The sequence below is a fragment of the Pantherophis guttatus genome, chromosome 7 (assembly GCF_059756535.1).
Source record: "Pantherophis guttatus breed Tessera chromosome 7, ASM5975653v1, whole genome shotgun sequence".
In the NCBI taxonomy this organism is placed as follows: Eukaryota; Metazoa; Chordata; class Lepidosauria; order Squamata; family Colubridae; genus Pantherophis; species Pantherophis guttatus.
The window spans coordinates 1,344,966-1,372,381 of record NC_142069.1 but is presented as its reverse complement, the minus strand read 5'-3'; the positions used below and the strand labels follow the sequence as shown (position 1 = coordinate 1,372,381).

Sequence of the window (27,416 nt, the reverse complement as noted above, 5' to 3'; positions counted from 1 at the left end):
CAAAGGCATTGGGAGAGGGTGTAAGGGAAAAAAATGCTTGGTTTGTTGATAGAAGGTTGATTGATGCCTCCTTATATATATTGTGTGTGTGGGGAGGTATTTCATACACAGGATTCTTTATTTCTCTTTCCTTTTTCTTCCTCCCTTTCTTTTTTGCTTCTTTCCTTCCTTCTTTTCCTTTCCATTCTTTTCATCTTTCTTTTTCTCCCTCTATTCTTTCCTTTTCCCTTCCTTCCTATCTCTCCCTCTCTCCCTCTTTTTTCTTTTTCTTCCATTTTCATCTCTTCCTCTTTTTCTTTCCTTTTCTCCCTTCCTTCCACCTCTTTCTCTCATTTTCTTTCTTTTTCTTTCTTTTTCATCTCTTCCTTTGTTTTTTCCCTTTTTTTTTCTCCCTTCCCTCTCTCCCTTTTTCTCTTTTCCTTTCTCTCCTTTTCCTTCCTTTTTCATCTCTCCCCCTTTCTTTTTCTCCCTCTTTTCTTCCCTTTTCACTCCTTTCCTTACTATCTCTCTTTTTCTCCCTTTTCTCCTTCCTTCCTTCCCTCTTTTATTTACTACATTTATATGCCTCCCATCTCACTCTTCAAAGGGACTCTGTTGAAAATTGTTAAATACATTTAAAAAAAATAAAAAAATTAACATAAAAAAGGATTAAAAGCTTTTCTGCCTTTCTCCGCTTCTTTCATTCATTGAATGCTGCAGGCGAGACCTCAAACATTAACATAAATTACCATATGCAAATCGATGCCCTCCCCCTCCACTGGACGGGGACGGTTTAACTTTTTTCTGCCCCCGCCCCCTCAGACTCCGATTGGTCCCTTCTTCCAGGCGGCGCGGGCGCCGATTGGTTCCGAGCGGCACGAGCGCTTCTTCCCATTGGCTTCCTTTGGTTTGTTTTGGTGCGGGCAGGGCGGCGCCCAAGTCGCGTTTGCTCATTGGTGGAAAAAGAGGCGTGACCCGGACCGCCCTTCTCCTCCGCGAAACCACAGCAACAGCCCAAGCCGCGCCGAGCGATTGGACAAAGAACCTGTCTGTCTCAACTATTACCCATTCCTATTGGCCGAGATCGGAGAGAAAGAGGCGGGGGATTGGAAGTGAGGCAGCCGGAAGTGCCGAGAGGCCGGAGACCGGGGCGCTTCCGGTGCTGATGTGGCCGGAACCCGGCGGCGCGTCGGAGCGGTGAGTCTCGCCCGGGGTCGCCGATTCTCTCAGCCTCAAATCTCCCCCCTTTCAATCGTCTGGGCGGCGGCGCAGGCCTCAACTCTTCAGGAGCCCCGGTTGGACTCCGGCCTGCTTTGCCCTCGAAGAGCTCGGAGCGCCCACCGGCTCTGCAGGCCGAGACCCAACCGGTGCAGCGTCTTTCTCTCACCCCCCCCCTCCGTCCTGCAGGTTGATAAAAGCACCCTAGGAGCCCCTCGGAGGAGCGGGGGGAGGAGGGTCTCGGCGGGGACCGGCTTGTGGACCTCGGGGTGCCCCCTGGAGACGTCCGCCTCCTGCTGCCCAGACAGCAGCTTAGAAGCCTTCGGCCGCCCCTCCCCCCACCCCCACCCCCTTCTTGGACGGATGAGGTGACCTAGTTGGGTCGTGAAAGGTCTGCAAGGAAAGAACCAGGAGCCCCCAGGAGCCCCTCCTCCCTCCCTCCCTTCCATCTCTCTTTCTCTATCTCTATCTATCTATCTATCTATCTCTCTATCTATCTATCTCTATCTATCAGATACTTCCAATTTTATGTGGGAGAAAACCCGAATAACCAAAGACCTACATACAAACACCCGCGAAAACCTCAGAAAACAACTATCTATCTATCTATCAATAGTATCTCTATTTATCTATCTCTATCAATCATTATTTATCTATGTATAATCAATAGTATCTCTATCTACCTCTATTAATCATTTATTATCTATCTATCCATCTATCTATCTATCTATAATCAATAGTATCTCTACCTCTATTAATCATTTATTTATTATCTATCTATCTATCTATCTATCTATCTATCTATCTATCTATCTATCTATCTATCTATCTATCTATCTATCTATCTATCTCTTAAGTGTTTTTCTGTCGCAGCACCTGGTCTACCCCAATATGGGAGGGAGCATCCTCTTTCCCTTTCGTCTTTCAGCTCCAATCCGTCGCATTCACGACAAGCCATTTTTATACCAAATTTATATTTGCTGATAAAGAAATAAAGGGAGGCGAGTATAGATCTATTTTCAAGCTATTGAAATAGATCTATTCTAGTCTCCCTTTATTTCTTTATCAGCAAATATATTATTCTCTTTTCGTAGGTCTTTATGTGTATTTTTCTCTCAGCCAGGTTTTTCCTACGTAAATCAAGATCTTTATACAGCCATAGTTCAGTGAAATCTCATTCACTAGTTTCTAGGCTTTATCAGACAGCAAACCAGCATTTAACTCCCTTAAGTCTCGCAACAGATAGCAAAATGCTGGTTTGCTGTCTGATAAAGCCTAGAAACTAGTGAATGAGATTTCACTGAACTATGGCTGTATAAAGATCTTGATTTATGTAGGAAAAACCTGGCTGAGAGAAAAATACATATATACATATATATATGTATGTATGTATGTATATGTATATATGTGCATGTATGTGTATGTGTATGTATATGTATAGATTAGATTAGATATAGATATAGATAGATACATAGCAATAGCCCTTAGACTTACATACCGCTTCACGGTGGTTTCCAGCCCTCTGTAAGCGGTTTACAGAGTCAGCATAATTGCCCCCAACAATCTGGGTCCTCATTTTACCCACCTCGGAAGGATGGAAGGCTGAATCAACCTGAAGGAAAGGAGGGAGGGATGGAAGGAAGGAAGGATGGAAGGACAATAGCAATAGCAATTAAACTTATATACCACTTCCCACTGCTTTCCAGCCCTCTCTAAGCAGTTTAAAGATTCAGCCCAACAATCTACCGTACGGAGTATAAGACGCACTTACCTTTTTTGTTTTGTTTTTTTTTATAATTTTTTTTTTATTTTTTAGGCAAACACACCTACAAACATACAATGTATTTTCTTTGAACAGAGTATTTGTTTGAACAGAGTTCACAAATTTAAACAGTGTTTAGCCATTTCAATTAAATTTACAATTTCTATATTTCCTTTTTGCCATATTCCTCATCTATTTTTTAAAAAAAACCAATATTACTCTTCATCCTCATCTCTAATCTTAATCAAATTCAATTTTTCTCTTCTCTTCTATATTATACCCTTTCCCATTGTCATCTATTTTTTATATCCATCCTCACATTGTTTAATTATGTAATATTACAGTTGTTTAATACAAATTCAACATTTTAATATAAACCAATTAGTTATATAACTACCTTTTTTGTATATTAATCAATATGAACATGAATATTCCAATTATTTCCATGCAATCCAATTTCTTACAAATCAATTAATTATATTTACCAATAATAATAAACCATATATATATTTCCCCCATATATTTCTCCAAACCACAACTTAACCATTTCTGCTTTCAACACAATATACAATTAATAGCATCTCAATTATTACAATTCCCTAGTTAAATAGAGCTTTCCCGTTATGTTACTCATTTTCACATTTTAAACTCTCCCAATAACCCAAATAGTTTTGCCCATATAATCCTCCAAATCACAACTTAATCATTTCTACTTTCATCGCAATATATAATTAAAAATATTTCAATTGTTACAATTTCCCTAATTAAATTTTAAAATGTTCTAGCTGTTATCCAAGCTACAACTTAAACCGTTTTTACTTTCACCACCATATACCATTAAAGGTATTTCAATTTACAGTTTATACATATTTCTAAAAAAAAAAAAAAAAAACCTTATCATTGTCTAGATTTCAAAAATACAAAGACAGACATTCCAATTATTATTCATTTCATTTTTACAATCATGATTTCCCATTTATTTCTTACTACTATTCATATTTCAATTCTAAATATGTATAACATCTTTCTCTTTCATTTCTTTTTCTCCCCATTTTTATTTTTGTCTTTTTCTTTCTCCTTTTTTTCTTTTGTGTTTTAAAATCTTGAACTCTCCTCTTTTGCCCTAAATTTTCCATTGTTTGTACCTACCTTTTTTAATGAGGAAAAAGAAGAAAAAGAAATTTCCCTCTGCCTCTGCCTAATTTTGCATTGCAGTAAACCGCAGACAGCCTGCTTTACTTTCATTTTCAGCATAGCTTGATTAGCACAAGGAAAAAAATTTGCTCCAGGAATTTACCACACCCACCAAGCCACATCCACAGAACTGGTAGCAACATTTTTGGAAACCCACTACTGATATAGATGATAGATAGATAGATAGATAGATAGATAGATAGATAGATAGATAGATAGATAGATAGATAGATAGATAGATAGATAGATAGATAGATAGATAGATAGATAGATAGATAGATAGATAGATAGATAGATAGATAGATAGATAGAAAGAAAGAAAAGTTAGAAAAGATAGAAAAGATAGAAAAGATAGAAAAGATAGAAAAGATAGATAGATGTAGACAGACAGACAGACAGATTACTCCTCATACCTTCCTTTTCTATCAATTTATAGAAAGCATTCTGACCCTCAAGGTAATGATCTGGCCCTAGTCCCAATTTGTGTATGACCATATACTCAAATAAATGGCATGGACCATATGTGCCCCCTTGCACATCTGTTCCTTTAGGGCCATACTCAGATTGGGACTAGGGCTAGTTCATTAACTTGAAGGCTTTTTATCAATCGATTCCTATTGGAATTGATTGGGAGGCATGAACGGTGTATGATACTCCTGTGCCACTTATACCTCATTTGAATGATGTGACAGTTTGAATCCTGGCTTTAGCAGCGACTTAAAAGCTGACTCTGTTCTTTGCTTTGAAGCCCTCTGTGAGATTACATGACTCAGATCTCATGAGGACTAGCGCCTTGCTTGGAACTTCCTCTGCTTCCAAAACATAGTACTGTGACTCTTCAGGATTCTGGCAGTTTAACCGTGTTAGAACGTCCCTTCCCGGTGATGGCTCTTTTACCTAGCGTTGGCAGCGTGAGAGCACAGAATGGATGGGATTCGGGGAGCGCCTTGCGGGCGCTCTCACGAAATGGCTGCCAAGTGTTTGTGCATTCATTGCAGGCTTCCCAAACACTGATTTGCCGGAATGTTTTTTCCAGGACCCCTGGGTCTTTTTTCCCCTGGGCAATGGGCACATTTCACCCAGAGTCACTTGGCTGAGTTGGGGTGGCTGTAGAAACCGAAAGTGAATAAATGATCCAAACAAAGGCTGAGTTGCATGTTTTCTTCTATGTTTTCTAAGGATGTGCACAGGATATCTTTTACTCTGGGACATAAACACAGAGCTGTGTAGTGTGTTAGCTTTTACTTTGGGTTAAATTATGATTGTTGTTGCAGAAAAACTAACGGCCAAAGCAGCTGAGTGCCCGCCAAGGAAGAAACCAACGTGCACCTGGGCAGCCTATCGGAGACCCCGGCGGCTTGCAAGCTGTGACTCCTTCCTTCTCTGGACCTTCTGTGCTCCTTTTATGCTCCAGCCGACCTCCTCCTCCTCCTCCCCCTGTGCCGCTGGTTGCCTGGAGGGTGAAGATGCTCAGCCGTTTGTCGGGGCTGGCCAGCACTGTCCTGCACGAGCTCTCTGGGGAAGGAGAAGATGGCGGGACGGCACCGTCCCCCGCTGTAAGTCGCCTGTTCTGTCCCGGACCAGTTTGGCAAGAGAAAGTTGCCCAATCCAACCCAATCTCTTCTTAGAAGCCTCCAGTAATGGAGCACCCACAGTTTCAATCAGAAGAGAGCTGGAAGGGACCTTGGAGGTCTTCTAGTCCAACCCCCTGCTCAAGCACGAAATCCTGTACAATTTGAGAGAAGTGGCTGCCCAGTCTCTTCTTAAAAACCTCCAGTGATGCAGCATCCACAACTTCTGGTGGCAAGCTGTTCCACTGGTTAATTGTTCCCACTTCAAAGAAATTTCTTCTTAATCTCTCCTTGCTTTGATGCAAGTCAACCTACAATTACAGGCCTCCTTTTATTCAAAGCCAGCATTCTTAATTGTTCTTGAGTCAATTGGATGGTGGAACATTGACAAAGCAACAGCTATAAAACTGAGTGGCTGTATAAACACTTTAAATTAATTAACTAGAGATAAAACGATCTTGAGTCAACTGGAGCTGCCCAGAGTCACCTTATCAGTGAGATGGGCAACATATACGAGTATAAATAAAGGGCAACCTATATACATAGGATAAATAAAGCAGTGATGCGGTGGCCTGGTGGTGGAGCTCTCGCCTCGCAATCTGGAGGCTGTGAGTTCAATTCTAGGTAGAGGCAGATATTTCTGTCTACTGGGCACAATGAGAATAGATCTGCTGAACAAAACACTGCATTGGTGACAGGAAGGGCATCCGGCCAGTAAAACACTCTGCTACCTCCATTCAGTTGCCCTGACTTCACCCCGCAAAGGATTATGGGGTCGTTAAAAGATGATAAATAAATAAAGCACCAGTTAGCACCACTTAATAATCTGTAACAGGCAACCTATTCCACATTTATATTTAATTTTAATTTTTAGTTTAATTTAGTCATCTTAGCCCTCAGCTTCGGAGGAAACAGATAGGTTTTTAAATCTTTGAGACTTGGTCATTTGTGGCAGAATATAGAGGTTGACCCAGGGGTGAAATCCAGCAGGTTCTGACAGGTTCTGGAGAACTGGTAGCGGAAATTTTGAGTAGTTCAGAGAACCGGCAAATACCACCTCTGGCTGGCCCCAGAGTGGGGTGGGAATGGAGATTTTGCAATCTCCTTCCCCCAGGAGTGGGGTGGGAATGGAGATTTTGCAATCTCCTTCCCCCAGGAGTGGGGTGGGAATGGGGATTTTGCAATATCCTTCCCCTGCCACACCCACCAAGCCACGTCCACAGAACCGATAATAAAAAAAATTGGATTTCACCACTGGGTTTGGGCCTTTCACAAAAGCGACAGCCAAAGCGTCTGGCCTCCTTTGCATCTTAACCCCCCCAGGAGCACTAAATGAATGGCGAGTCCCTTCTCGGACATTCATGTGACACCAACCCTTGTTTGGGGACCGAGAGCTTGAAAAGCTACAGGGGTGACTTAAGGGCTTCTGCTTCCCATTTTTTTTTTCTCCTCCTCTGCAGGGACCGGAGTTTGAATCCAGCCAGCAGAATGGGGAGGAGACCCCAGAAGACGTCCTGGAACGGCTGGCCCACATGGAGAAGCTGGTGGCACAGCTGAAGACCCTGGTGCGGGAGAAGGACGCTCAGCTCCATCAGAAGGAGGCCACGCTTCAGGTGGGTGGAAAGCAGACGCCCTCTTTCTCCTGGACAGGAGCTTCCGTTTGTGTGTGTGTGTGTTAAGGTGGGACTAGAACTCACAGCCTCCTGGGGAATGGCCCAAAGTCACCCAGTTGGCTTTCATGCCTAAGCCGGGACTAGAACTCCCGATCTCCTGGTGATTGGCTCAAATTCATTCAACTGGCTATATTTATGATAACCAGTGTTTACTTCTGGTTTTTGGCAACAAATGCCCTGTATTGAATAAAGCAGGGGTCTCCAACCTTGGCAACTTTAAGATTTGTGGAGCAAAGCTGGCTGAGGAATTCTGGGAGTTGAAGTCCACAAGTCTTAAAGTTGCCAAGGTTGGAGACCCCTGGAATAAAGGATGAACTTAAACGAGTTAATGGGTGGGTGGGATGGGAGTTTTAGCAGCCATCAGCAATGGGCTGCATCTGGCCCCCAACTGGGCTGCTACACTTGGACAAGGTTGCTCCACTATTTCCTGCTGCACTTTGGGGAAAGTGGGGCGGGGGGAAACATAGGAAAATTAGCATGGGTGGGCTTGCTATATTTAAAAGCTGAAAAGCAATTCCCTAGAAGGAATTTTTTTTAAAAAAATGGGCTAGAAATTTTTTGCGCGAAGTGTTTGGCAACTGTAAAATTATTACATTTTTAGTTCAGCCGCAGGGGGTCCTTAACTTAGGACTGTAATGGAGCCTGCCTATTCCGATCGTAAGTTGTGATGGTCGTAGAGCAGGTCATCAAGTGACCGGACCTGATTGGATGGCCTTTTGTGTGGCACTTGTTAAATGAATACCATGATTGTTTAAGTAGATCCTCGGTTTGCTATGAGGTGTTCTTGCAGAAAAAGAGAAGTAAATACTGGTTTTAGTAAAAAAAAAAAAAAAATGCCATAAATAAAGCCGGCTAGGTGACTTGAGTCAATCACCAGGAGACGGTGAATTCTAGTCCTACTTTAGACATGAGAGCTGGCTGGCTGACTCTGGGCCAATCATTAGCAGACGGTGAGTTCTAGTCCTACTTTAGGCAGGAAAGCCGGCTGGGTGACTTTGGGCCAGTCCTCCTCTCTCAGCTCAACCCACCTTACGGGAGGGAAGATTGGAGGAAGGTGTGCTGGGTATGTTCTCACCTTGAGTCATTTGTAAAAGTAATAAAGGTGGGATATAAATCCATCAATAAATACACAAGAGAGGGGAAGTAACCTGGCCCTGCAGGAATCGCCCCCAAACACCCCCAGGAAATGAGCTTTCCCTTCTGGGCCGAAAGGGCTTCCCTGAATCTTTTGTTCACCTGATGCAGAGGACAGCTCTCTTCCACAAACCCCTCCGGGCATCCTCCTGCAAGGGTCACCCCTGCCCCTCACGCCCCCGTAGCTCTGGCCCTGTGTGTGACGTCGTGGTTCCCCTGCAGGAGGAGAGGCAGGCAGCCGATGCGAAACTGCTGAAGCTGAAGCTGCAGGCTAAAGTGAAGGTGGCCAACCTGAACAAGCGCATCGAGGAGCTGACGGCCCAGGGAAGGGCACCACCTGCCGAGGGGCAGCCGGAAGGGCCCCCGCCTCCTGTCCAGGTGAGCCCCCTCCCCTCCGCAGGGACCAAGGCACCACCTCCAAGCCGGGCGTCCAAAACGTCCCACGTGGGAGGAGGGAGTGGCTGTCCTGCGAATGTCTTTCTTAGCTTCTTGGCTGAGTGAGAGAGTCCCATTCAGCCACGTAGCCCCTTCCCGTCCACAGACCCTCTGCCCACTTCCACTGGCAAACTTATCCCTGCCAATAAAGACATGGATTCAGGACACCTAGAATCCTGCATCCAGTTTTGGTCGCCATGCTATAAAAAAGATGTTGAGACGCTAGAAAAAGTGCAGAGAAGAGCAACCAGGATGATTAGAGGACTGGAGGCTCAAACATATAAAGAACGGTTGCAGGAACTGGGCCTGGCTAGTCTGGTGAAGAGAAGGACCAGGGGAGACCTGAGAGCAGGGTTCCAATATTTGAGGGGCTGCCCCAGAGAGGAGGAAGGGGCTCAAGTTATTTTCCAAAACATCTGAAGGTCAGACAAGGAATAATGGATGGAAACTGACCAAGGAGAGATTCAACCTGGAAATAAGGAGAAATTTTCTGACCGTGAGAGCAATCAACCCATGGAACAGAAGTTGTGGGAGCTTCATCACTGGAGGCTTTCAAGAAGAGACTGGGCTGCCCTTTGTCAAAAATGGTGTAGGGTCTCCTGCTTGGGTGGGTGGGTGGGGGGGGGTTGGACTAGATGACCTATAAGGTCCCTTCCAACTTTGTTAATCTGTTAAAACATGACAACTTTTGAAAAGTCCAGGACTGCCTAAATCTTCTCCCAAAACTCATGCCTGTCTTCGGTGCTATCAGGGTGACCATGGCCTAAGCGACGGGACGGTGGACGAGACGGGCGTCCTCAGGAGGCAGCTTCAGGAGCAGGAAGAAACGGTGACGGAACTCCGAGGGCAGCTGGAGGAAGCGACGGGAAGACTCGGGGATGCCCAGGCCCAGGTGGGGAATCCGCGATGCCCATCTGGGCTTTTTTGGGGGGTTTTCTGACCTCTTGAGATCTTCTCAGGCTAATATTGGCAAGGGAACCATAAAACCAATGACTGTACATTATAGATTACTAGGTGTTTTCTCTTCTCCTGTGAAATTCCTATAACTTGTCCAGCAATGCTTTGGTGTTTCCATACACAGTTTGAAATTGTGGTCCAAAGTTGCCTGCTGAAGCATGTTGCCAGTTTTGGTCTCGTGGTTAAGGCACCAGGCTAGAGAGCAGGAGAATGTGAATTCTAGTCCTGCCTTAGGCATGAAAGCCAGGTGGGTGACTTTGGGCCAATCACCAGGATTGTGATGGCCAATCACCAGGAGATGGTGAGTTCTAGTCCTTCATTAGAGATGAGAATTGACCGTGTGACTTTGGGTCAATCACCAGGAGATGGTGAGTTCTAGTCCCGCCTTAGGCGTGAAAGCCACCTGGGTGCCTTTAGCCCAATCACCTTCTCTCTCTCTCTCTGCCAACCCACCTCACAGGGTTGTTGTTGTGGGGACAACAGAAGAAGGAGGAAGGTGCGTTGGACATCTTCCCCACCTTATCTGTAGAAAGAATAAAGGTGGGATGTGAATATAATAATGCAGAAAAGAAGAGCCTCAGCCTCTCACGAGGCACCTGGTGAATGAGAGATAACCCTGCGTGGGAGAGTTTCGCCTCCAGGTGCCTGGTACATTTGAACCAAAAGCATTTTCCCAACTTCCAGGCTGCCCATGGAAAGGGATTATTTTAGCATTGTCTCTTTTCTGCCCCAGGGGCTCCAGCGACTCTCCTGAGGCTTCCCCCATTATAATCCTCATTTTATTTCATTCTTCTCTCGGCAGATCAGCTCCCTTCAAAGGGAAGTGCTGGAGAAAGAGTCACTCCGCGAAGAACAGGCTCTCCAGCATCAGGCAGAAATCCACCAGGTAGAGGCCTGGTCGGCCCGCGAAGCAGAAATGCAGCAGGTGGGTTGGCTTCGGGAAAACTGCCAAAGATTTACAGGTAGTAGGGGCCACTCAGAGTTACAATGGCACTGAAAAAAGTGACAACTTTGTTTCACATTTACGACCATTGCAGCATCCCCATAGTCACAGGATCAAAATTCGGACGCTCAGCAACTGGCTCCTATTTATGACGGTTGCAGCATCCCTGTGTGTGTGTCACGTGATCCCCTTTTGCGACCTTCTGACAAAGTCCACAGGGAAGCCGGATTCGCTTAAGGACTGAGTTACCAACTGCAACGATTCACGTAACCACTGTGGCAAGGAAGGTCGTAAAACGGGGCAAAGCATGTCAGAGTTTCTTGCAGAAATTAAATCCAGAAAGCACACACAGGCAGACCGATGCAGCAGGATTCATTAACTTCTTTATATACACAATAATACATGAAGTAAATTTACAATACCAACAGCAGATTCACAGGCAGAGGAGAGATTGCTTTCAGTTCCAGCAGCAGACTAGTTTCAGTTTCTCTGCACAGACTCAGAAGCTGCAGACTAAGACACGCCCTGAGAGCTCCAGTCCGTCTCAGCTCCCAATTGGCTGACTTAGTTGCTATGCCTATTCATTGGCTGGCCTTGTTACCATGTCTCTGCCAGTTCCTCTTGACAAAACTCACTGAACAAAGGTCTCACTTAACCACAGAAATTTTGGGCTCAGTTGTGGTCGTAAGCCGAGGACTCCTTATATCTGGCCAGAGGCAAAGCCGGCAGTGAGAAATCTGTATTTTAGTCTTGTGGCTTTTGAACCTGGGCCTTTTGGGGTCTCTCTTTCCTCCCTCCCCCACAATAGAATCTGAGGCAGCTGCAGCGGAAGGTGGAAGAACAGGAGGAGGCTTTGCTGGGCCGGACGCAGGTGGTCGAATTGCTGCAGCAGGAACTGAACAGCTCTCAGGAAGAAAAGCAGGTATCGCCCCTGGGTATCCCGACAAGAATCGCCTTTTATTGCAATTTCGGTTTGCAAAAAAAAAAAAAAATGCACACATCCAGGAGCAGAATTACTTCCTGACTTTTAAATAAAGCAAATCCAAGTTTTTAACATGATCGTGCGGTCAGGGAAACAAACAAACAAACAAACATTTAAGACTTTGTTTTTTAAAAAATGGAAACCTAGAGCTGGACTTTTTGCTGAAAGAACAAAAAGACGGAGCTGGTGATTTAGGGATTTAAGGATTAGAAAGGGTTAGAGGGGAAAGAGGTGGCAATTCCTTGATGCAAGGAAGAGGCAACGTTCTATCTTTCCTTCCTTTTTTTTTTTTTTTTAAAAAAAAATCCCTTTTTCTGATTTTTATATTAGTTTTCATTTTTTTAAAAAAACTTCTATTGTGTCGTAAAATATCTTTTTAAGAAAACTCATTTACATTAGAGGCAACAGTTTTCCTGGATTTGATATTTCCTCCCTGGGTCGTCTTGGCTCCATTGTCAGGATGTGGAGTAAACCATCCATCCATCCAGCAATCTGGCTTTTGCAACTTCTATGCGCATAGCTCCCTTCTTCTACCCCCACATATAACCCCACCTAAGAGGGGGAAATGACTGATTCCCTCCCCCCACCAGAATTCCTCTGCTGTCCATTTTCTGTTGTCTTCTCCTCAATGAAGATGGTGTCCTTCCTATCTCTGGCTGAGCTCCACGCTTCCGTCTTTCTCTTCCCTAGAATCTCCTGGAGAAGCTGCAAAAGGCAGAAGCAGAGCTGGACACCTCCAGAAGCACCCTGGCTTCTGCCCAGGAGGAATCCCTAAACCTGGTCAGGAGGCTGGAGCTGGAGCTGGCCAAGCAGAAGACGGCCTTCCAGCAGAGCCAGGAGGAGGTTCAAGAGCTGAGCCAAGAGCTGGCCCAGGCGAGAGCAGCCCAGGCCGAGCGAGAGCAGGAGAGGCAGGCCGAGGAGGCCAGGCACGCCCTGGAGGTGGCCGAGAAGAACGAGGAGATGGTCGAGCTTCAGAAAGCAGAGCAGGACCTCCATGCCAGTTACGAGGCTGTCCAAGCAGAGAACGCCCAGCTGCGGCAGAAGGGGGATGCGCCACCGGAGAGCCCGCCTGACGACGCTTCTACCACGCAAGGTCAGAGGAAAAAACCCATCTGTAAGGAAGCAGCGACGTCCTCCTGAAGGAATCAAAGTAACAGAAGAGAATATTTGTAGCTCAGGGTTGAAATGTGGGGTCCTTGGTTGCTCTCTGAGCTGGGTGATTCTCTTGCAGACATTTTATAACCCAACTAGGGAACAACATCAGTGCTGGAAGGGAGGTTTGCTCTCTGTTTACATACTAGTGGCAGTGTTCTTCGTGATCAGGCTATTGTTTACTGTTTGATTGTTTGTCTGAGTTGGTGATTCCTAATTGGGGTATTGTTTACTGCTGGATTCAAGGAGTTTACCAATTCAGTCCAATAAACAACAGTCTAATTGTTCTGTCCCCCGTCCCCACACAGGCAAACACACCACCAGGCGCGCCTGCCAAGATTTTATTAAGCAATTAGACTAGAAACCCTTGCAGATAAGAGTTTTGGCAGTAAACTGCGTAATGCCTGCCAAGTCAATTTTCACTCACAGTAAGCAAGAGAGAGTTTATCCTCAGTCCGGTCCAGTAGCAAAAAGTAATCCACGAAACAAGAGTTTAGCCAAGGTCCAATCCAAAGATGTACAAGCCAGATTCCAGGTAACGCGATGTGAGACTCAGGTTTTTAACTTTGACCATCACAAAGCCTGAAGAGCAATCCCACCCACTTTTATTCCTTATGGGGTGTGGCTCAGTGACTCAGCTCAATCTCTGGCCCTCCCACGCCTCTTCCGTTGCTGTGCACGCTTCTCCCTCCGACGCTGCCTGGGATCAAGCCAGGATTCATCATCCTCGCTCCCTATCTGTTGTTGTTCTGATATGCTTTCCTCCTGGCATATCCCAGGCTGTTCCTCTTGGCCTTCGGATGGAACCTAAGGCATTGCCAGAGAGGAGGGTCCTGGAGAGGGAGGCCTTGTCAGTTCGTCCCCATCACCTTCTGAGTCCTCTTCCTCTGTTAGGACAGGCTTGGGAGTCGGGGTCACCACACTAATGAAGGAACCAAGAACAGTCCCAGGAACACTGACAAGGCAAGCTAATAAGTATATAAATAGAGAGCAAACCCAGTAATGAAAGTATGTCTGTTCCCAGGGATCCTCATTCTATTCCCGAGATAACCTGGATAGATTCTCCATCAGCTGGTGCTTTTTTCTGGTTAGGCTGTTAGCAACACTCATCCCCACATTTTGATTGATTGTAAAATGTCAACCATTCAATCGGAATAGAGCTGGCAGGGGCCTTGGAGGTCTTCTAGTCCAACCCACTTCTCAAGCAGGAGACCCTGTGCTATTTCAGACAAATGGCTGTCCAGTCTCTTCTTGAAAACCTCCAGTGATGAAGCTCCCACAACTTCTGGTGGCAAGGAGTTCCACTAGTTAATTGTCCTCACTGTTAGGAAGTTTCTCCTTAATTCCAGGTTGCTTCTACCCTTTTTAGCCTCCATTCATTGTTTCTTGTCCTGCCTTCTGGTGCTTTGGAGAATAGACTGACCCCCTCTTCTTTGTGGCAGCCCCTCAAATACTGGAATGCTGCTGGAATGTCCCCCTTAGTCCTTCTTTTCTCTAGACTGGCCAAACCCAAATCCTCCAGCCGTTCTTTATAGGTTTTAGCCTCCAGCCCCCTAATCATCTTTCTCGTGCCTCTCTGCACTTTTTCCAAGGTCTCAAGATCTTTTGTGTAACGTGAGCAAAACTGGATGCAAGTATTCCAGGTGTGGCCTTACTAAGGCTTTATAAAGCGGTTCTAATACTTCATGTGTTTTTGATTCTCTCCCTCTCTTTATACAACCAAGGATTATATTATCTTTTTTGGCTGCTGCTGCTGCACACGGCTGGCTCACGTTTAAGGGATCGTCCTCTAGGATTCCAAGGTCCCTCTCACAGTTTTTGTGCCAGGTTTCGCCTAATCTGTACTTGTACCTTTGGGTTTTTTTCCTGCCCAAGTGTAAAACCTTGCTTTTCTCCACATTAAACTTCATGTTGTTGGATTATTGTTGTTGTTAGTTACGAAGTTGAGTCCGACCCATCGCGACTCCATGGAAAACTTGCCTTCCTGTCCTCTGTCATCCTCTGGAGTCCATTTAAGCTCACGCCAGCTGCTTCAGGGACTCCATCCAGCCACCTCGTTCTCTGCCGTCCCCTCCTTCTTTTGCCCTCCATCTTTCCCAGCATGAGGCTCTTCTCCAGGGAGTCCTTCCTTCTCACTAGTGGCCAAAATTTGAGTTTCCTCTTCAGGATCTGGCCTCCTAAAGAGCAGTCAGGGTTGATCTCCTCTAAGACTGACTGGTTGGATCGCCTTGCAGTCCAAGGGACTCGCAGGAGTCTTCTCCAGCACCAGAGTTCAAAGGCCTCCATTCTTTGGCGCTCAGCCTTCCTTATGGTCCAACTCTCACAGCCATCCATTGCAACTGGGAAAACCAGAGCCTTGACCATACGCACTTCTGTTGGCAGGGTGATGTCTCTGCATTTTAGTATGCTGTCTAGATTTGCCATGGCTTTCCTCCCCAGGAGCAAGCGTCTTTTAATTTCTTGGCTGCAGTCCCCATCTGCGGTGATCTTGGAGCCCATTGTTCAAGTCTGTCAAGATCTTTTTGGATCCTGAGCTTGTCTTCTGGGGTGTTGGCTGTTCCCGCTAGCTTAGTGTCACCTGCAGATTTGTTTCCCTTCTATCCCCTCATCTAAGTCAGGTCCTCTGTTACCATACTACTATGTATTATGATGCTACTATGCACATCCTACTATGCTCTGACACCGTGTCAGTATCCCCTGCTCAGGAACAGCCCAACATGTCGGTTGTGCCCGTGGCAGCCTTCAGGATTTTAAGTCCTTTCAGTTTTTGCCAAATGAAAATGGCCTCTCAGTCTGGCTGCTCCTTAACCAAGAGCAGATTTAAGGAGAGAGCTTCACTTGGTGGCCATTTTCTGCTTCTCGGCTTGTGTGTGTGTGTATGTGGCTCTGATTTGGAGTGAAAGCTCATGTTGCGTTTTCTGCCCCAGGCGAGACCCCTGAAAGACCCCCGGAGCTCAGCTTGTCTCAGCCAGAAGTGGAAACAGCCGCAGTCCTGTCTCCTCCCCTGAACCAGGTAATTGTTTCTGTAAATACCTTTGCAGAAGAGGTGGGAAGGCCAGGTTTCCTGGGAAGTGACCGCAGGGAAGGCACGTAGTGAAATAAAGGAAAGTAAGGTAAGGTCTGTGGAGATTCTCAGTCATCCATCAGGTCCTGGTTGTCCCAAAGGTGCTTTTTTTCAAGAGGCCATTGGACTTTCTGGTTTTTCTTTGAAGATGTTTCACTTCTCATCCAAGAAGCTTCTTCAGGTCTGACTGGATGGTGGGGAAGGGAAGGATTCCATCCAGTCAGAGCTGAAGGAGCTCCTTGGGTGAGAAGCGAAACGTCTTCAAAGAAAAACCAGAAAGTCCAATGGCCTCTTGAAAAAAAAGCACCTTTGGGATAAGAAAAGGTAAAATAAATAAAATATGAAATAAAATAAAATAAAATATCTGCTTCTTGTAGAGGAATGACTCCTTCGTTTCCTTCTTTCAGTCCAGCGCAGACCGGACCCTGGAGGAGCCCCTGCTGGCCCAACCAGACGGACAGCCTGATCTCCAGGAATCCTTGGCTGAGGAGAAGCAGCGTGATCTGTCCATCCTGCTTCTGGAACTACAGGAGGCCCAGGAAGAGATCGCTTTCCTCAAGGGGCAGCTTCCTCTCTCCAGCAGCCTGGAGGCCGAAGCAGGAGGTCCCCAGGGGAGCGATGGCGAGAGAGAGGGAGAAGGGGCCGTGCCCATCCAGAGTGACTCAAGCAGCAGCTCTCTGGTCACTGTAGACATCCAGGACTCTCCTTCTGTTTTGGGGCTGCTCTTGGGACCAGAGGAGAACGAAACAGCTCAGGGACCATCTCCAGACTCTGGGCTGCAGTTGCAGAAGATAACCAGGTTGGAGCTAGAAGTCGCTGAACTGCAAAGAAGGCAGCAGGAAGCCGTGGAAACCCACCAGAGAATCTTGGAGGAGAAAAGCACAGAAATTGGCCAGCTTCAAGAACAAGTGGAGGCCTCAGCCAGGGCTGCGGAGACCCTGGACGCAGAGCAGGACCAGCTCTTGTCCCGCCTGAAGGAACTCTGCTTCCTCGCAGAGCTGAAAGCTCAGCCCGAAGGCATCCCTGCTCATCCAGAGCTGCAGCCGCAGCTTCCCAACTACGAAAGTGGAATCTCTCACCTGGGTTTGTTGAAGGAGCAGATTCAGAGCCTGAGAAACGAGGCCCAATCCAAGGACGTGAAAATTGTCGCTCTGCAGAATGACCTGGACGAAGCCCAGCGTCAAATCTCGGAGCAAGAGACGGTGGGGAGGAACCTCCTCAGCCAGCTCCAGAAGGAGCAGGAGAATGGCCGAGCCCTGGTTGAACAGGCGCAGGAGGCTTCCATGAAGGCCGAGGAGCAATCCCAGGCCTTGGCCTTGAAGGAGCTGGAAGCCACCAAGCTGGCGATGCTCCTCTCGGAAAACTCCATGGAGGTGGAGAGGCTCCAGCAGGAAGTGTTGGAGCGGGAACGGAGGATGGCCGAAGTCAGCGTGGGCATGTCTGACCGGATGGTGCAACTCAACGAGGAGAAGTTTGTGCTGGGGAAAGAGCTGAAGAGCGCGATGGAGCAGCTATGCATCTTGCAGCAAGGGAAGGAGACCAGAGAGCAGGCGGTGGAGACAGAGGAGAGCCGGCCGCTGGCCGAGGAGTTGCCCGCCAGTGAAGCAGCGGAAGTTCTAAGGAAGGAGAACGAGCTCATGAGGAAGAAGCTGCAGGCTGCTCTTCTCAGTAGGAAGGAGCTCCTCGGCAGGGTTCGCCAGCTGGAGCAGGAAGGAAAAGGAGGGGAAGCGCTTCCAGCTGAGAGCCAGGAGGGGCTGGCTCAGGAGAACGAAGGAGGTGGACATCCCTCTGAGAGCCCTAGCGGCCAAGGGCATCCCGTAAGGCGGGGCAGGGCTGCCTCCCTGAACCAGCTGCCCTCTGCAAAGGAAGCCACGTCGCAGGTCACCCCTGAGGAAGAAGATTGCACGTGGCCACGGACCGTGATTGCAGAGTTGCAGCAAAGCCTGCAGCAGAAGGACCTTCAGATCAACGCCCTGCAGGCTGAGCTCAAAGACTGCAAGTTGTCCCCCGAGAAACAGAGTCCGGCGGATCAGAATTTGGAGGGGTCCAGCTCAGCAGATTCCGGGGCAGGTAGGTCAAGCAGCAACGTTGACCTTGGCCCGGAAGGAGGAAATAAGACCTTCCAAGAAGAGTTCTCGGCACTGGTCCAGGAGAGAGAAGAGCTCCAAAAGAAGCTGCAGGAAGCTTTGGTCTCGCGGAAGGAGACCATCAAGAAAGCCAAGGAGAAGGATCGTCATTATCGCGAACTGCTAAAGCAGCAGAAGGATGACTACAAGTTGCTACAAGAGCAGTTTGAGCAGGAAAACAGGGAGAAGGAGAACCTGCAGGACCAGCTCCAGACGCTCTCCAAGGCCCCAGAGAGCTTCCCTCCTCAGAAACCTGCTGGAGATGTTTCTTCTGAAGGTCCAGCATCAGGGCTTGTGCAGGAGTTTGGCCAGGAGGTCATTGAAGAACGCGCTTCCTTGGCAACCGAAGACTCAGTTGTGGCCCAGCTGAAGGCTGACTTTGAGAAGCTTCAGGCGGATAAGAGAGAACTGCAAGCCCACCTCACGCATCTGGAAGGCGAACTGGACGCCAAGTCTGAGAAGGTTCTGCTCCTCCAGGAAAAGGTCGAGCAACTTCTCGCCGAAGTGGAGATGGCCAAAGCTGCCTGCAGTCAGGCAGAAGCCAGCATGGAAAGCCTGAAGCTGGAGTTGCAGGAGAGCCAGGAAGAAATCGCCAGGCAGGAGAAACTGAGATGCCACCAAGAGGAGAAGGAACTCAACAGCAGAGAAGAAATCCAAGGCCTTCACTCCCAGTTAGCAGATAAAAACGTGTCCCTGGGTGGCCTCCAAGCTGAGTTGCAAGAGAGGGAGAATAGGATCCAAGCTTTGCAGGGACAGTTGGACCAAGCCCAGCAGCTGCAGGCCGAGCTGCAGGTGAAATCGGCAGAGACCCAGTCCAAAGCCCAGCTCCAGAGGAAACTGCAGGCAGCTCTCATCTCCAGGAAGGAAGCCCTGAAAGAGAGCAAGGGGCTGAAGGACGAGTTGTCCGGCACCAAGGCCGCTCTGGAAAGCACCTCTCTCCATCTTCAAGAGGTAGAGCTTCGGGCGTCTGAGCTGGACAAGGAGAAGGTGGTCCTGTTGGAGAGACTGGCGACCCTCAAGGAGGAAAGGGACAAACTCATTTCCGCAGTGGACAACGCCTTGGTGGAAAACCAGAACGTGACCGGTTCCTGTGAGAGTCTGAAGTTGGCACTGGAAGGGGTGACTCAGGAGAAGACAAGACTGGAGGAGGAAATGGACTCGCTGAAGGAAAGGCAGGCCCAGGAGCTCTCCGAGTGGCGGAGGAAACATGAGGAGCTGCAGAAGGAGTACGAGACGCTCCTGCAATCGTATGAGAACGTCAGCGATGAGGCCGAGCGGATCCAGCGGGTGATGGAGAGCGTCCGGCAGGAGAAGCAGGACCTCTTCCTCAGACTAAAAGAGGTGGAAGCCGAGAAGAAGGATGGGGAAGCTCGCCTGCAGGGAGCAGAACAGGAGATGGAAGGCATGAGGGAGAAGATGAGGAAGTTTGCCAAGTCCAAGCAGCAGAAGATCCTGGAGTTGGAGGAAGAGAACGAGCAGCTGAGGTTGGAAATCCATCCCGGGGATGGTAGACAGGGTGGGACCAATTCTGCTCTTCGAGAAGAGCTGGAGACCTCCAAGAACAATTGCCAGGCTCTTTCCGATGAGATGAAAGCGCTGGTCGCCGAAAAGGACCTCTTGAAGCAGGAAATCCAAAGCTTGAGGCAGACATTGCAAAACAAGGAAGATCAGAGAGGCACCCAAGAGGAGATGGTGGCCAGAAGCGAGGTAGTTGGTTCCACCATGATGTCATCTTCAGAGGAGGTGGCTGAGGAAGGAGATCCAGACACGGGTTCTGAAGTTCTCATCACTGTCACTCCGAGCCTTGAGGACAAGAAGGAAGAGCTTAGCACAGCTGGCCCCTTGTATGATGAAAGAGTTGGGGATAGTCAACAAGTAGCAGAGCTTCAGGAACAAATGGCGGCACTAGAAGATAAGAGGAAGATGGCGGTAGAGGAAATGAATAAGGCCCATGGGGATTTGGAGGTCCTGAAGGAAGAGAAGAACCGCCTGGAGGGCTTACTGGCTTTGAAAGGCCAGGAATTGGAAGCTCTCCAAGAAAAGGTCATCAAAATGGAGGAAGCTTGTGGGCAAACCAAGGAGCAGCTGGCTGAGGCATTGACGTTGAAAGAAGCTTTGGAAACTGAGAAGGATGACCTTGAAGAGAGGCTGATGAACCAGCTGGCCGAGTTGAACGGGAGCATTGGGAACTACCAGCAGGACATGGCCAACCTGGAGAGCAAGAACCAGCAGCTCTTCAGTGAGATGGAAGGTCTTCAGGGGGCCCTGAGCCTCCTGGAAGACGAGAAGCGGCATCTGTTGAGGGAGAAGCTTGAGGTGGAAGCCGAGAAGAAAGAGAACGTGGAGAAAGTCAAGAGCGCCTGGAAGGGAGACAACGGCCGGACTCAGACTAGAGAACTTCAGGAATTGTTGAAAGAGAAACAGCAAGAAGTGAGGCAGCTGCAGAGAGATTGCATTAAGAGCCAGGAGAAGATCAGTGGCTTGGAGAGAACCATCAAAGCCCTGGAGTTCGTCCAGAGTGAGTCCAAGAAAGAGCTGGAGACCACCAAGAAGAGCATGGTGGAGGCAGAGGAGAAGACCAAGAAGGTCCAGGCTGAGTTGGCTTCCTGCAGGGTCTTGCTGGACGATACTCAGAGCGAAGCTGCCCGAGTCGTGGCGGAGAGCCTGAAGGTGAAAGAGGAGCTTCAGGCCAGCCAGGCTCAGGTCAGAAGTCAGCTGAGTCAAAAAGATAAGGAGCTGGAGAGACATGTGGAACAAGAGAAGGCCAAGCACCTGAAGGAGATCAGAAACATGGACGAGAGGTTGGAGGCCTTGCGGAAAAAGCAGGTGTTCGCGGAGGAGTCGGCACGAGACCTCCAGGTGTCCCTTCGCCAAAAGGACCAAGAAGCCAAACAGCTTCAGGGCAGCCTCAACCACACCTTAGCTCAGCTGGCGGCCTTCACCAGAAGCATGTCCTCCCTGCAGGACGACAGGGACCGGGTGATAGACGAGTCCAGGCAGTGGGAGAAGAAGTTCAGTGAGGCCATTGAGAAGAAGGAGCAGGAACTCTCTGCCCGAGAAGAGGCCTGCGCTGCCTTGCAAGACCAGGCCAAGAAGACGGCTCTCCAGGTGGAAGACCTCCAAGGCCTCGTGGCCAGGTAAGACAGCGGCTGACCCCTTCCGGGGTTCCTCTGGGGCTCTTGCACTTTTTCATAACTAGCAGAAGGAGAACTAGAGTACGTGAGCCAAGGGGAAGGACGCAGATCTCCTTACCCCCATTTCTTCTGTGCTCATTTTAGCGTGGGAGATGAGAGTCACTGAGGTTGAATTTGAGTCTGTCCTCTTGGCAAAGCTACTAGAGTCAGTGGAAGCAGATTTTGAGCTCACTGTGGCGTTATTTTGCCTACCTGATGCTGTCTTCGATGCTGAAGCCACCGGGTGGCTCAGGTTGTGGGTCAAGGCTTGGAGATGTAGCGAAACACTTTGCAGAGAAGAGGTGTCCACTTTCTCTTTGGGCTAACTTAACTCGGGATAGATAAGGATTGAGGAGTAGATCGAGAGTGTAGGGTCCTTGGTGCTCTCTGAGCTTGGTTATTTTCCTGCAGATGTTTCATGACCCAACTAGGTAGCATCATCAGTGCTAGAAGGGAGTGGGGTTGTGGAATGGATGAAAAGAAGGACAAGGACTGTGGGGCCCTTGGTACTCCCTGAGTTGGTTTTCTTGCAGATGTTTCACGACCCAACTAAGTTAAGATCATCAGTGCTACAAGCTTCCAGCACTGGTGATGTGACCCAGTTGAGTCATGAAATGTCTGCAAGAAAACCACCAAGATTCAGAGCACAGCAAGGACCCCACAATCCTCCTCCTCCTCTCCACAAACCCCACTTCCTTCTAACACTGATGATGTTCTCTAGTTGGGTCATGAGATGCCTGCAAGAAAAGAGCCAAGCTCAGAGAGCACCAAAGAGGCCACCATTCAACCCTGAGCTACAACTATTTCCTTCTCTTAGTAGGTCGAGACTTTGCAAAAAAAAATCACTGGGTCACCAAAACCCAACCCCTCCATATTGGAGAAGGGCCTCCTTCACCTTAAAGCGTTCTGAGCTGGCAATGGTCCAACCCATTCTTTGAAACTGACCCAGGGATCTCATTCCAACCTTGGCCTGAGACATTTCCTCCCACTTTCAGAAGCTTTTTGTGAAGGGAAGTCAACAGATCTAGTAGCTTGTTTCTTTCCTGGGCTTTTCTGACTGTCCATTGGTTCAGTCCTCTGGATTCCCTCATGCCCTGCAGTTAAATATGGCCCAGCCTCCACCCTAACTTCATGGGAATATTTTCCAGAGCCCTTTTATTTATGGTTCTGCTAGTAGTGGAGAACTCCGTTAGCATTTCAGGTGGCTGGTTTGGATGGAGGGCAATGAGTAAAAGTGAAAGGAACGTATATGGCAGAGGTGTCAAATTCAAGGCCTGCGGGCTGGATTTGGCCTGCTGGGCTGCCCTGGAAGCAGTGAAGGACCAGCTCACGGTGCCTCTGCCAGCGAAAACAAAGTTTGGGTTCCGTTTTCTCTGGCAGAGGGTTGCAGGAAGCCGTCGCAGCCGAAAACTGAGCTCGGGAGCCCGTTTTCACAGACAGGTGCCCCCAACATGAGTGACACCGAGCTGGCCACGCCCCGGGCCCCCTACGGTCAAACACAACCCCGATGTAGCCCTCAATGAAATTGAGTTTGACACCCCTGGTATACGGGCTCTTCTCAGATTCTACCATTTCTGCTTGCAGCTTGGAACGCAGCCAATCAGCCCAAGAGTCTCATGCCCAGGAGGAGCTCCAGCACCATCGAGAAGAAGTCGGGTTGCTCCAGGAGGAGAAGCACAGACTTGGACTTCAACTGGAAGAGGTCCAGCGGTTACTGAGCCACTCCCAGAGCCAGGTTCTCCAGCAAGGAGGAGAACTTGGGTCTCTGAGAAAGCAGCTTGCCGATTTGCAGGCCTCCTTTGAAGACTGCGACCGGGCACGTCTTGAGAGGTCAGAGACGGTGAAGAGCCACGAGGCCAGTCTTCAGGACTGCAGGTTGAGTCTGGAGCAGCTGGAGGCTGATCTGCGGGCTTCCAAGGAGCTGACAGAGAGACTCCACAACGAGGTGAGCGACAAGGAGCAGAAGATTGTCGGCCTTGTGGCTGCCAAGGAAGAGGCCGTAGCCGAAGCCCTGCTAGAAATCCAAGAACAGCACAAGGAAGACCTGAAGGAGTTGGAGAACCAGATGGCCAAGGCTGAAGCTGAGAAGGTGGCCTTGGAGGCTGAGAAGGCAAAATCTCAGGAGAAAGTGACCGGTCTCATGGAGAAGTTGAAAAACATCTACGAAGAGAGCAAGCAGTACAAAGCTCAGCTAGATTCCTTCACCAAATCCATGTCTTCCCTGCAAGATGACCGGGACAGAGTCCTGGAAAACTATCGGCAGCTGGAACAACGTCACCTGGCCGCCATTTTAGAAAAGGATCAGCTCATCCAGGAAGCGGCCTCGGAGAACAATTCCTTGAAGGAGCAACTTCGGAGCCTCCATGGTCAGATGGATGACTTGCATGCAGAGAACGCCAAGTTGGATGCCGAACTGGTACGGTATCGCGAAGACCTGAATCAAGTCATCTCCATCAAGGACACTCAGCAGAAGCAGCTGCTGAAAACCCAGATTGACCGGATCCAGGCTCTGGAGAAGGAGAAGGTGGGGGTGGAAGGACAACTGCGAGAGTCTGAACTTGGTTCGGCCAACCTACAGCGAACCGTGGAGGCCCTGCAGCTGGAGAAGCAGAATCTGGGCCAGGAGGTCAAGGCTCTCAAATCTTCCCTCTCCCAGTTGCAGGATGAGATGCAGGTTCTGCGGGAAGGGGGTTCCATGTTGGAGCTGCAGTTGCAGCTGCAAGAGAAAGTGGATGAAATCCAGAGTTTGGGCGGGCAGTTGTTGCTGGCAAATCAGCAGGTGGCGGGCCTGGAAGAAGAGCTGGCTGGCCTTCATCAGAAGTTGCAGGACGCGGAAGCCAAGATGAAGAAAGAGCTCAAGAGCTTCCATCACGACACTGGACTCCTGCGGAATGAGACCGAGACAGCCGAAGAACGGGTGGCAGAGCTGGCCAAGGACCTCCTGCAGATGGAGCAGAACCTCCTTGTGGTCACGGAAGAAAACCAGGATTTGAAGGCCCAAATCCAGTCGTTCAAGAAAGCCATGAGTTCTCTCCAAGACAGTTGGGATCAGTCTCACGAAGAACGGCGTGCCCTGGAGAAGAAATACGCTGCAGAGCTGGAAGAGCAGAGGCAGCTGGTCCAAAGCCTCCATCAGGAGAAGCTCCACGCCCAGGAGACACAAACAACCCTCGAGAAGCAGAGGGACAGCCTGACCTCCGAACTCGCCGCTCTCCGAGACTCAACGGAAGAGAAGGGCTTCTCGGAGAAGCTGGAGAAACTCAACCAGCAGCTTCAATCCAAAGACTCGCAGCTTGCTCGCCTCTCGTCGGAGCTGGAGAAGGCCTCTGGCCAAGTGAAGGCCTTCTCCCAGGCCATGGCCAGCCTGCAGGCTGAGCGAGACCGTCTGCTGAGCCAGCTGGACAAATCCCGCAAGACGGAGGAGGTGAAGCTGCAGTCGGCTGCCAACGTGTCTTCCAGTCTTGCCGAAACGTCGAGCCTCAAGAAGGCACTCTCGTCCCTGCAGAACGACCGAGACCGGTTGGTAAGTCTTGAATCTCCGCTGTGTGGGCAAGGTAACAGAATAACAGAGTCGGAAGGGACCTTGGAGGTCTTCTTTTTCAACCAGAAGATGCTGGCATGTAACCCTCCACTGGCAGGAGAACCTATACTGTTTCAGACAAGTAGCTCTTCTCCAATCTCTCCTTGAAACCTCCAGTGATGGAGCATCCAAAACTTCTGGAGGCAAGTTGTTCCACTGGTTAATTGTCCTCACTGTCAGGAGGAATTAATTTCTCCTTAATTCCAGGTTGCTTCCCTTCTTGTTTAGTTTCCATCCGTTGCTTCTTCTCCTGCCTTTAGATGTTTTTGAGAATAATAGGTGGAGGGTGAAATGTCAGCATCTCCTGGTTTTCTGGACTCTTCCACCATTTGTCTTGAAAACTCAACATAAATTTTCTTCAGTTTTTTAAAAAAACCACTTCATAAATGCAAGCAAGGAATGCATTTGTACTGTGGATGTTCTGAAGGAAGACTGTTCCTCTAGAAATGTTGGGGCTGCATATTTCAATCCAAAACCACCTTGCAAGAAGGTTGCAGTGGGGGGGGGGGGAGCTCCAGTGAGGAAGCCCAAGCAGATCAGTCCCTAGATTGAGTTTCAGGAGTGAATGCTTGGGAGTAGCACTGTAAAAATCATGCTGGGTGCAGATCAAAAGTCTGAGGATGTTCAGAATAGAATAACAGAGTTGGAAGGGACCTTGGAGGTCTGCTAGTCCAACCACTTCAGACAAATGGTTATCCAACATCTTCTTAAAACTTCCAGTGATGGACATTCACAACTTCTGATGGCAAGCAGTTCCATTGATTAATTGTTCTAACTGCCAGGAAATTTCTCCTTAGTTCTAGGTTGCTTCTCTCCTTGATTTGTTTCCATCCGTTGCTTCTTGTCCTGCCCTCAGGGGCTTTGGAGAATAGCTAGACACCCTCTTCTTTGTGGCAGCCCCTCAAATACTGGAATTCTGCTATCGGGTATCATTGTTATCACTGTTAAGATATGTGATACGATGATATTGTTATGATACGTGTATCATTGTTACGATAGCGCTGCTATCAGAGCCATTGTTGTTCTATGTTGCATGTCACCCCTAATCCTTCTCTTCGTCAGAGTAGACATACTCAATTCCTGCTACCTTTTGTGGAGATCTTTTGTGGGGTCCTTGGGGGTCCACTAGGTACCACCTTCAGGGCCAGCTCTGATGATGCTACCTAGTTGGGTCATGAAACCCCTGCGAGAAAACCTCCAAGCTCGGAGAGCACCAGGGAACCCCCCAGTTCAACCCTGAGCTGCTGCTACAGATATTCTCTTCCATTGATGTCAGAATCTTTTGTGGGGGATCCTTGGCCCCTTACTTAACCTGTTTTGGAGAAGCAGTCGATCTCGTCGGGAGCCTTGACAAGCAGGTTCTCCTCTCCTTGTCCTCCAGCTGGAGGAGCTGAAGAACCTCCAGCAGCAGTATCTCCAGGTGGGGGTGGACACGGCTGAGATCAGCCGCTTGAAGGCCCAGCTCCAGCAGAAGAAGCAAGAGATGGAGCAGCAGGAGGAGCTCTTCCAGGAGAAGCTGAAGCAGGAGAGGACCTCCGTGGAGCTGGAGCTCCAGCAACTCAGGTGAGCCCATGGAGCCATGCAGGCAGCCCTCGACGTACTACCTCTGCGGGGCCAGGAATTTCCGTTTCTAAGCAAGGCTTAGAGTCATTTGGAGTCATTCCTGGCCTTGCAACCTGTTTTGCCACGGTCGTTAAACAGATCATTGCAGTTGTTAAGGGAATCAAGTCCCGTCCTCCCCATTGACTTTCCTCCTTTCGCTTTTGGGGCTTGTTTTTTCCAGGGAAGAAAAGGCAGGCTGGGAGCAGGTCAGGCAGCAGAGCCCACCCAGCAGCGCCCAGGCGGCAGAGAAGCAGCAGAGGGAGGTGAGTGAGGCAGTCCGGAGGGCAGGAGGGTTTGGAAGGTTTGGAAGCCACCTATGAACCGTCCGAGGCCAGAGTGGATGGTGGGAGGATCTTGTTGGGCAAACACAAGATCCAACAACAAGATCCAACAACAGAGCCTTGATAGTACAGTGGTCTAAGCACCCTGTTATTAACACAGCTGCCTGCAATTTATTGCTGGTTCAAATCTCTCCAAGGCTCAAGGTCGACTCAGCCTTCCATCCTTTCTAAGGTAGGTGAAATGAGGACCCAGTTTGTGGGGGCAATAAGGTGACTTTGTATAAAATATACAAAAGAATGAAGGCTATTGCTTAACGCACTGTAAGCCACCCTGAGTCTCCGGAGAAGGGCGGCATATAAATCAAATTAAATAAAAATAAATAAAAATGTGGGCAACAGCTGACTGGGCCTTTCCACAGGGGTCTTCGGGGACGACTAGCTCCGACAGAGACACATCTGGCCAGATGGCATCCATGGAGGACCTCCAGGTCCAGCTTGGGAACAGCTTGAAGCACCTTCATCAGAAGGAGCTACGCATCCAGCAGCTGAACAGCAAGGTGGGGCAGAGATCTGGGGCGTCCTTCTCTTGG

The 27,416-nt window shown here is 48.7% G+C and overlaps 1 protein-coding gene across 2 annotated transcripts in view; it reads left to right on the top strand.

Annotated features, from left to right (window-relative positions):
• The first annotated feature begins 902 nt into the window (after positions 1-902).
• The window catches only part of LOC117656814 (src substrate cortactin), a 57,728-nt gene continuing 31,214 nt past the window's right edge, over positions 903-27,416 (top strand). For both annotated transcript variants that reach the window (XM_087873549.1, XM_060689278.2), the window contains exons 1-14: positions 903-1,176; positions 5,428-5,709; positions 7,185-7,337; positions 8,754-8,909; positions 9,718-9,858; positions 10,726-10,848; positions 11,675-11,788; positions 12,539-12,941; positions 15,928-16,013; positions 16,472-21,327; positions 22,948-24,886; positions 26,325-26,506; positions 26,727-26,808; positions 27,246-27,383. In XM_087873549.1, coding sequence (XP_087729675.1) covers positions 5,620-5,709; positions 7,185-7,337; positions 8,754-8,909; positions 9,718-9,858; positions 10,726-10,848; positions 11,675-11,788; positions 12,539-12,941; positions 15,928-16,013; positions 16,472-21,327; positions 22,948-24,886; positions 26,325-26,506; positions 26,727-26,808; positions 27,246-27,383 — 8,463 coding nt within the window. In that variant the 5' untranslated portion in view covers positions 903-1,176; positions 5,428-5,619. The remainder of the gene's footprint in view (positions 1,177-5,427; positions 5,710-7,184; positions 7,338-8,753; positions 8,910-9,717; positions 9,859-10,725; positions 10,849-11,674; positions 11,789-12,538; positions 12,942-15,927; positions 16,014-16,471; positions 21,328-22,947; positions 24,887-26,324; positions 26,507-26,726; positions 26,809-27,245; positions 27,384-27,416) is intronic.